Source organism: Chaetodon trifascialis, chromosome 18 (assembly GCF_039877785.1).
Source record: "Chaetodon trifascialis isolate fChaTrf1 chromosome 18, fChaTrf1.hap1, whole genome shotgun sequence".
NCBI lineage: Eukaryota > Metazoa > Chordata > Actinopteri > Chaetodontiformes > Chaetodontidae > Chaetodon > Chaetodon trifascialis.
Window position 1 is genome coordinate 24,305,001 of NC_092073.1, and position 10,000 is coordinate 24,315,000.

Here is a 10,000-nt window from a genome sequence, read left to right on the forward strand (position 1 = left end):
GGGGTCAGGGGTTTAGGTTCAGGGGTCAGGGGGTCAGGGGTTTAGGTTCAGGGGTCAGGGGGTCAGGGGGTCAGGGGTTTAGGTTCAGGGGTCAGGGGGTCAGGGGGTCAGGGGTTTAGGTTCAGGGGTCGGGGTTTAGGTTCAGGGGTCGGGGGGTCAGGGGTTTAGGTTCGGGGGTCGGGGTTTAGGTTCAGGGGTCGGGGGGTCAGGGGTTTAGGTTCAGGGGTCAGGGGGTCAGGGGTTTAGGTTCAGGGGTCGGGGGGTCAGGGGTTTAGGTTCAGGGGTCGGGGTTTAGGTTCAGAGATCAGGGGTTTAGGTTCAGGGGTCAGGGGGTCAGGGGGTCAGGGGTTTAGGTTCGGGGGTCGGGGGTTAAGGTTAGGGGGTCGGGGGTTTAGGTTCGGGGGTCAGGGGTCACAGATTAAAGGATAAGCAGGAATACAGACAGGTACACACTAGGACACTAGTGTTTCAGGTGTTGAGGTTTGATGTTAAGGTGAAGGTGAAGGTCACAGGTGAGAGGTCAGAGGTCAAACAGGTTACTCACAGGTAGTAAGTGTAGGAGTGATAATTTCTTCGTCTGAGTGGTGGGGGCGGAGCAGAGGGAGGGATGGAATGGAGGGAAAGAAAAACAGAAAAACAGAAAAAGGAAAACAACAGATTAATGTCTTGGAGAGAAAAACAGAACAGATGAGTTAAATCATTCTGTGTGGAGGTGGAGGAGTGGAGAGTGGTGATTGGCCGGTACAAGGAGTCCATCAGAGTGTGAGGGGGAGGGCAAACATCTGATTGGAGGAGAACGAGAGAACAGAAGAGACCTTGAAGACCAATGGCGTACCTGAGTCCATGTTAGCAGGTACACCTGTGCAGATTTTAGGTATGAGAGTTCCGTTTGATCCGATCGATCACCCGATCGATCGATACTCTGTCAGCTGAGACAGTGAGCGGCTCCACGGTCTCTTCTAAACCATCTGTTCTTCTTCGTCTGTTTCAGATCACTGCAGCAGTATTTCACATGTTGTTCTGACTCTCAGCTTGTCTCTGTTTCTCTCCTCAATAAACTTTATTGAAACTCCTCTCATGATCAGTGAATCTGCTCAGTAAGGACGACGGTCCAATCAGTGATCAGCGATCATTCAGGGATTCGTGTTCGGAAAGTCTCGTCCTGGTTTTATTCCTTGTACTTTGTACTTCAGTACAAGTTTGAGGTACTTTTACTTTACTTGAATGTTTCAATTTTCTGCTACGATGACAACTCTGATCCTGAACAGTCTGATTGAAACATCAATCAAACCACGATCAATAATCAATAATCAAACTGTTCACTGATAGAAGCTTGATGTGTTCATCTCCTTCATCCTTCATGTGTTCACAAAGTGGTGAACCTCCTCCATCCTCTGTGATCGACTGAGCCTTTCCAGGACGCCCCTTTCATGGCCAATCATGATCCTCTCACCTGTGACCAATCAGCCTGTTCACCTGTGGAATGATCCAATCAGGTGTTTGTGGAGCGTTCCACATCTTTCGGTCTGTGAAACGTGTCGCTGCATCAGATTCACAATCAGCAGACATTTACAGAAATCATTGAGGCTGATTTGCCTCCAAAGAATGAGTCTGTCCTTGAATCAAACACGTCAGGACTAAGAACGACTCCGTCACAGGTGGAGCGTTCACGGCATGCTCCACCTGCAGCAACAAAAAACTAGTTGTGAGCGGTGGAAGGTTACTGCTTGTGATCAGCCTGCAGCCAGTCAGAGCTGAAACGTCCCGCTTCCTGTTTCCACCCTGCTGCTGTAATGAGTCTGACCTCTGTCTGCTGGCAGAGCGGAAATCAAACGCACCCCGTCAACATTAAACAGCTCATTAGAGACCGAACAGCCGCCTCTCTCTCTAATATCTGTTACAGAGATCAGAGCTCGATCGACCCGACAGACGAGTCCGACTGAAACTCACCACGCTGCACCAGCACACACGCTCACACACACACACACACACACACACACACACACACACACACACACACATACACACACACAAACACACACACACACGCACACGCGCGCGCGTTCGCTCTTTTCATAAGTGTGTGTGTAGCCTGGAGCCATTCTGCTCGAGGCGACTGAAGAAAAACAAAGAATAAAACGCTCTTTCATCTAAATTTCTCTCTTATGGTCGACGTTCTCCAAACACACAAGCATTTCTCTGTGTGTTTAAGTGTGTGTGTGTGTGTGTGTGTGTGTGTGTGTGTGTGTGTGTGTCCCAGCGGGGGTGTGTGTTTGATGTCGGAGAATAAAGTCGGTCCACATATAGTTTAATGCTGATTACTGCTGCAACCTGCTCAATTATTCATCCTCATCATCCTCACTGTCACTGTGTGTGTGTGTGTGTGTGTGTGTGTGTGTGTGTGTGTGTGTGTGTGTGTGTGGACATGATGTATTTTGATGGAACTTCATTTATATACATTTCCTTTATAATAGCAGTATTACAGTTTAAGTACTACAGTAGTGACAGGATCTCACTTCGGGGGTTCTGTTTGAATGAATGAATGAATGAATTACCAGTATTAACCAGTATTAACCAGTATTAACCAGTAACTAACATTAACTACCACTGAAAACACTGATTACTATGGTCTGCTGGTTGAATATCACCAGCTGTTATGAACTAGCTCTAACTATGAAATGCTGCAGGCTGCAGATTAGCAGCCGTCTGCTACCATTAACTTTAACTGCAGGTTCTTCTTCTGGTGTCCTGGTCACCACAATCAGACATTAATAAGTAACATTAACGACAATAAAAACAGAAATCAAAGATGGCGGTCAGGAAACACGGAGCTCCCCACGGCACCAAAGAGCAGGTGGAGGAGAATCATGGCGGACCTGATGATCAAGATGGCGCCAGCTATTACTTTTCAAAATTATTGCCACAGCCCATAAAGAACCACAGACAGCAATTATTTTAGCAGTTTTAACACCGTAACTATGCGTCAGATTTCATCTTCATATCCAATTTTGAATCCTTATCCAACCAGGGTTTCCATTAGCATCGAGGGGACAGCATTTCCTCATTGCTGCTTTAATGCTTTGTTACTGTCCATTCAGTCCACAGTAGCAGCAGCTGCAGCTTTCACCCCATGTGACTGAAGTGCAGATTTTGTATTTGAAAGCCGGCGGGCAAAGTTTGCACAGAAATGTAAGATTTTTCAAATCCTCACCGATCTTGTCATAAAACTCGTTTAAATGATCATACGCATTCTCCTTGCCACTTTGTCACCTACATGCTGCTTTTTGTTTTGATGACGCATGCGGCGGTGTGGCACCGTTGGCTGTGTTGCCAGGTTGGGTGTTTTTTCTGCTACATATTAAGGCCTGTTTATGGTGTGTTTTAGCTGGGTTTCGCCAGGAAGGTCCTTTAGAAATCTGGCACCCTATTGAATGAAGTTAATCTGAGAGAGCATGCCATTCACCAGGATGAACGAGTTCACAGTAACGTTCATCAGGCAGTAACACAGTATGTTCAGTTCACATTTGCCCAAAATATGAACAGGCACAACACTGGAGAATGGAGATGGACGTTGAGATGGTGACATCTTATAAGTACCTGGGTGTTCATCTGAACAACAAGCTGGACTGGACTCATAACACCACTGCACTTTATAAAAAAGGACAGAGCAGACTCTATCTGCTCAGGAGGCTGAGGTCTTTTGGGGTGGGGGGGGCACTCCTGAAGACCTTCTATGACTCTGTTGTGGCCTCTGCCTTGTTCTATGGTGTAGTCTGCTGGGGGAGCAGCATCACAGCAGCTGACAGGAAGAGGCGGGACAAACTCATCAGGAAGGCCAGCTCTATCCTGGGATGTCCTCTGGAACAGGTGGAGGAGGTGGGGGAGAGGAGGATGACAGCCAAGCTGTCCTCCATGACAGACAATGACTCCCACCCCCTCCAACACATCAGTGACAGGATGCTGCATCCAAAGTGTGTGAAGGAGCGTCGCAGGTCTTTCCTTCCTGCAGCCGTCAGACTACAACAGAAACTGCTCCAAGTAATCTGAACAATAATATGTTTACACTCTGTGCAATAACGCAATAATCAGTGCATAACAATCTGTAAATACTATCTACAATTTCTTAGGATGACGTTATTCTTTTATCCCACTCTTGTATATATACTTGTTTTGAATTTGCATTGCACTTGTTCTAATACTTTATACACTTTATTGATGCTGCTGTATATTGGAATTTCCCCTCGTGGGACTAATAAAGGAATATTGAATTGAATTGAATTGAATTGAATTGAGTGACTGATCCAGCAGCACTGTTCTCCTGACCTGGAATCTTTTACCATTAACTGTAAGCCTTTTTATTCACCCCGTGAGTTCGCTTCATTCATTCTGGTCGGCGTTTACATCCCGCTGCAGGCCTACATGCAGTGTGTGGAGCGGACCAACCCACACTCTTTAGTTATTGTCCTTGGCGACTTTAACAAAGGTAACCTCACTCACAAACTCCCTAAATACAGACAGTTTATTAAATGCCCGACCAGAGAGGAGAATATTCTGGATCACTGTTACACCACTGTCAGGGATGCTTATCACACCGTCCCCCATGCTGCACTGGGCCACTCTGACCACGTCATGGTCCACCTGTTTCCTGCATAAAGGCAGAAACTAAAGCTCTGCAAACCTGTATTGAGGACATCAAGGAAGTGGACCAGTGAGGCTGTGGAGGATCTCCAGGCGTGTTTGGACTCTACTGACTGGGATGTGTTCAGGACTGCTACCAATAGTCTGGATGAGTACACAGAGGCTGTGACGTCCTACATCAGCTTCTGTGAGGACTGCTGTGTCCCATCAGGCACCAGGGTGAGTTACAACAAGGACAAACCCTGGTTCACAGCCAAACTCAGACAGCTAAGGTTGGCAAAGGAAGAGGCCTTCAGGAGTGTGGACAAAGACAGATTCAAAGAAGCGAAGTATAAGTTTAGCAAGGCGGTGAAAGAGGCTAAACGGCTGCACTCTGAGAAGCTCCAACACCACTTCTCAGCTAACGACTCTGCGTCTGTCTGGAAAGGGCTCAGACAGATCACAAACTTCAAGTCCTCAACCATCATCCCTGTTCCCAAGAAGCCAAGGACCACAGGACTTAACGACTTTAGACCCGTCGCCCTGACCTCTGTGGTCATCAAGTCCTTTGAGCGCCTTGTACTCTCACACCTCAAAGACATCCCCAACCTCTCCTGGACCCCCTGCAGTTTGCCTACAGAGCCAACAGGTCTGTAGACGATGCAGTCAACCTGGCCGTCCACCTCATCCTCCAGCACATGGACTCCGCAGGAACCTACGCCAGGATCCTGTTTGTGGATTTCAGCTCTGCCTTTAACACCATCATTCCAACCCTGCTTCAGGAGAAGCTCTCCCAGCTGAGCGTGCCTGACTCCACCTGCAGATGGATTACAGACTTCCTGTCTGACAGGAAACAGTGCGTGAAGCTGGGGAAACACGTCTCCGACTCAAAGACCATCAGCACCGGATCCCCTCAGGGCTGCGTTCTTTCTCCTCTGCTCTTCTCCCTGTACACTGTAGCAGAACTGGCCTCTAACTGACCTTCTCTTACCCTCTCTGCATTCCTTCAGGAGAAATGGAGTTGTAAAGCATCCCAACTTTCATGAGCTATTGACCATTTGAACTGTTTACAGGGAAGGTGTTAATTTCAGAGACAAGATGTCTGGACAAGAGACATCTCCTCCATGTTTTCTTTTCAGGGAAGCCAGGGACACAGACACCTCAACATCAAAGGTGGCCTTCTCCTCACTATGTTTCTCATGGCAACGCTAATTCTCTCCTGATAGCCCCAAGAGAGATCAAGACAATAAAACTGTCTGGAGAGACAAACGCCAGGCTCCAGAGGAACATCCACAAACATCAGCAAATGCTGATGGGTCGTAAACCGGACATCCATTGAAGCAACTTGTGTATGCTTGTGTGCTTTTTCTCAATACTCCGGGATAACCAGATTCTATGTTAAACTTAACTTTTGATGTTTTCACCCTACAAGACTCACTGTACGCATAATATTGGTGTTTTTCCAGTATCTCTGACCTGAAGTATGACCAAGTTGTGATTTTAACGGTTTTATAAAAGTTTGTCTGAATTGTCACCACAAACCATACTGCCATCCAGAGTTTCCTAACCGTCAGATTGAATATGCTTGACTTGGCACATTTATCGATAAGTAACCGTAATCGTGATAATCATTTTTGGCAAATATAGTCTGCCTTCTTTATTCCTATCTTTATTTTTGTGTTAGTTATACATTGAGTAATTATTCATGTTGGGATGAAACTGTACCAGGATTATCATTTAATGTTCACCCAACCATAGAAAGTGTCTAATGCATGCTGTGAACAATGTTGAAATGTCATTGAAAATTTGTCATTGAAATTATATGTGATTGACCATAGTGAGAAGCAGATGAGCCCCTCGTATGAATCATTGATTAGTTCAGCTCCTTGAGGCGATCGCGCGTCACAAACCGTCTCACGTGATTCGATGGCCTTTCGACACGCCCCGGAGCGACCTTTAAAGACTGCGTGTAGTGTGCGTTACTCAGTTTTTAGTTGTTAGTTTTTGTAGTTCTTTTGGTTTCTTTTTCACGTCTAGTTACTCTCAGCTGAGTTCTTTTTCTTACTTCTTTGTCTTAAGTTTTGCACAGTCGTTTTGCTCTTTAAGTTTTTCGTCTTCGAGCTACTCCCAGCCATTCCGAGTAGCGTAAATTATCTTCAGAAGACGTATTCTTATAATTTGCCGTAAACTTTAAAGTTAACTTTCTATTTAGCCAAACGTTTTGTTTTTAACATCAGTGAATTTAGGCAAGTAATACTAATTTTGTAGCCTTCTTCGACTGGCCATCGAAGAGACTCTTAATTTGTACTATCAGTCTAAAATAATCCGTCACGGACTCAACCGAACCAAACCCTGCAGCCAGCTGTTGATCCTTGGTCCGGTTCACAACCATCCGGAGCAGTCCCTCATCTGTAACCGACACCGCAGAACCAGTTCCAGAGACGCCTCGTTCAGCACCAGCTCGTCACCTTGGTGCCTGGGCTTTCCACTAGACCACCAAGCAGATCGAGCCACGGACGAACATCTGGAACGTCTTCGAGTTAGTTCGGAGCAGAGCACAACGGGACGCCAGCAACCAAGTAGGCACGCTAAGCGGGTTTGAATAAGAGTTGGTCCGTGAGGTTAAGAGACGGTCAATTCGTCCAAATTCTCTCCATTAATCGTTCTTTCCCTTAACTCTGCGTTCGCGTCCCCATTATTCCCTTTCGACTGCCTCTCACTATCGCCAATTTATTTACCCTTGTGTTGCCATAAGTTTCTTGTGTGTTCTGTCATATCACCTCCCATCTTCTGTCTTATTATTCATGGTACATTACCCATTATCCACAATTCTGCTTAATAAATGATATTTTGATTTAAGTCCTGGTTAGACGGTGTCCTTTTGAACTGAATATCTACGATCCCTGTATCCGGAACTTACACTTCAGGTTATCAGACTGATTTACAGTTAGTCCATTCGTTAGTTTTAGCAGCGTTATAGCAGTTAATTTCTGCAGTCCTTCTTAGCTGAGGAAGGTGGTGCCCCGACATTTTATCAACGAATGCAACATCAAATTAAGGTAGTACACACTACAACACCAACAGCTGCACCTTCAGTCATCAGTCTGTCAAGCTGCTGAAGTTTGCGGACGACACCACCCTCATCGGTCTCACCTGTGATGGCGACGAGTCCGCCTACAGGTGGGAGGTTGACCATCTGGTGACCTGGTGGAACCAGAACAACCTAGAGCTCAACGCTCTAAAGACAGTGGAGATGGTTGTGGACAACAGGAAGAACTCAGCATCACCTGCCTCCATCACCCTCTGTGACTCCACTGTTGACACTGTGGAGTCCTTCCGCTTCCTGGGAACCATCATCTCCCAGGACCTCAAGTGGAAGCCCAACATCAGCTCCCTCATCAAGAAAGCACAGCAGAGGATGTACTTCCTACAGCAGCTGAAGAAATTCAGTCTGCCAAAGACAATGATGGTGCACTTCTACACAGCCATCGAGTCCATCCTCAGCTCCTCCATCACCATCTGGTACGCTGCTGCCACCGCCAAGGACAAGGGCAGACTGCAAAGTGTCATTCGGTCTGCAGAGAAGGTGATCGGCTGCAATCTCCCGTCTCTCCAGGACCTGTACACCTCCAGGACCCTGAGGCGTGCAGGTAAGACTGTGGCTGACCCCTCCCACCCCGGACATAAACTCTTTGAGACACTCCCCTCTGGCAGGAGGCTGCGGTCCATCAGGACCAAAACCTCACGCCACAACAACAGTTTTTTCCCGTCTGCTGTCAGCCTTATTAACAAGGCCCAGAACCCCCCCGACACTCCTCACACTCCACCTCTGCCTCATCTTGTCACATTGACACTGCCATAACTCTGTGCGTTACATTAACGCTCAGCTTGGACTTCTTTCTGAAAAAACAGACTGTGGTTCGGAGAAACAGACTTGTGTATATATATTTATATTGTTACATTTTTATTTTTTTAATAACTTCTTTTTAGTAGATGTGTCAAGCACCAACTTCACCAAAACAAATTCCTCGTATGCGTAAAATCGTACTTGGCAATAAAGTTCTTTCTGATTCTGATTCAGACGTTAATCGATTGTAATTAACCTTAAAATCCATCATGTGGTTCATGTGTGTGTGTGTGTGTGTGTGTGTGTGTGTGTGTGTGTGTGTGTGTGTGTGTGTGAGATATTCTTACCGTTTCTTCATCAGCAGGATGACTCCGAGGAAGATGATGATGAAGAGCAGGATGCCGGCAATGGATCCAGCAATCTTCACCGTGTGATCTGAGGGTTTCTCTTGTTCTGGTTCTGGGTTTCTGGTCGCAGCTCCTGAAAACATGAACCAGCATTAATGATCTGAAACCACCATCACCTGATGTACCAAGTACTACAATCAATTACTGTTAAAATACTATGAAATACTACCGACAACCATTAACTACTTTGACCACTTGGACCAGTTTTGGTTGGTTCTGGTTTCCCGGTTGCACCAACGATCCACCGATCTATAACCAGCATTAACCACCATTAACGAGCCTTTGTCACCATTAACGACTCCTTCTTCACTGTTAACGACCCTTCCTCACTGTTAATGACCCTTCCTCACTGTTAATGACCCTCCCTCACTGTTAACGACCCCTTCCTCACTGTCAACGACCCTTCCTCACTGTTAATGACCCTTCCTCACTGTTAATGACCCTTCCTCACTGTTAACGACCCTTCCTCACTGTTAATGACCCTTCCTCACTGTTAATGACCCTTCCTCACTGTTAACGACCCTTCCTCACTGTTAATGACCCTTCCTCACTGTTAATGACCCTTCCTCACTGTTAACGACCCCTTCCTCACTGTCAACGACCCTTCCTCACTGTTAATGACCCTTCCTCACTGTTAACGACCCTTCCTCACTGTTAATGACCCTTCCTCACTGTTAACGACCCTTCCTCACTGTTAATGACCCTTCCTCACTGTTAACGACCCCTTGCTCACTGTCAACGACCCTTCCTCACTGTTAATGACCCTTCCTCACTGTTAATGACCCTTCCTCACTGTTAACGACCCTTCCTCACTGTTAACGACCCCGTCCTCACTGTCAACGACCCTTCCTCACTGTTAACGACCCCGTCCTCACTGTCAACGACCCTTCCTCACTGTTAACGACCCCGTCCTCACTGTCAACGACCCTTCCTCACTGTTAACGACCCCGTCCTCACTGTCAACGACCTTTCCTCACTGTTAATGACCCCTTCGCCACTGTTAACGACCCCGTCCTCACTGTTAACGACCCCGTCCTCACTGTTAATGACCCTTCCTCACTGTTAACGACCCCGTCCTCACTGTCAACGACCCTTCCTCACTGTTAATGACCCTTCCTCACTGTTAACG

General features: G+C 46.7%; 1 protein-coding gene across 5 annotated transcripts in view; it reads right to left on the reverse strand.

Annotated features, from left to right (window-relative positions):
• Nucleotides 1-10,000, reverse strand: part of ptprma (protein tyrosine phosphatase receptor type Ma) — a 142,404-nt gene that overhangs the window by 42,173 nt on the left and 90,231 nt on the right. For 3 of the 5 annotated variants that reach the window (XR_011603275.1, XM_070985605.1, XM_070985603.1), the window contains 2 exons: nt 8,812-8,944; nt 545-577 (listed from right to left, as the gene is read on the reverse strand). Coding sequence is in view for 4 of the 5 variants with exons in the window: in XM_070985605.1 (XP_070841706.1) it covers nt 545-577; nt 8,812-8,944 (166 nt within the window). In the remaining variant the exon portion in view is untranslated. The remainder of the gene's footprint in view (nt 1-544; nt 578-8,811; nt 8,945-10,000) is intronic. The other 2 variants (XM_070985606.1, XM_070985604.1) reach the window with 1 other exon arrangement.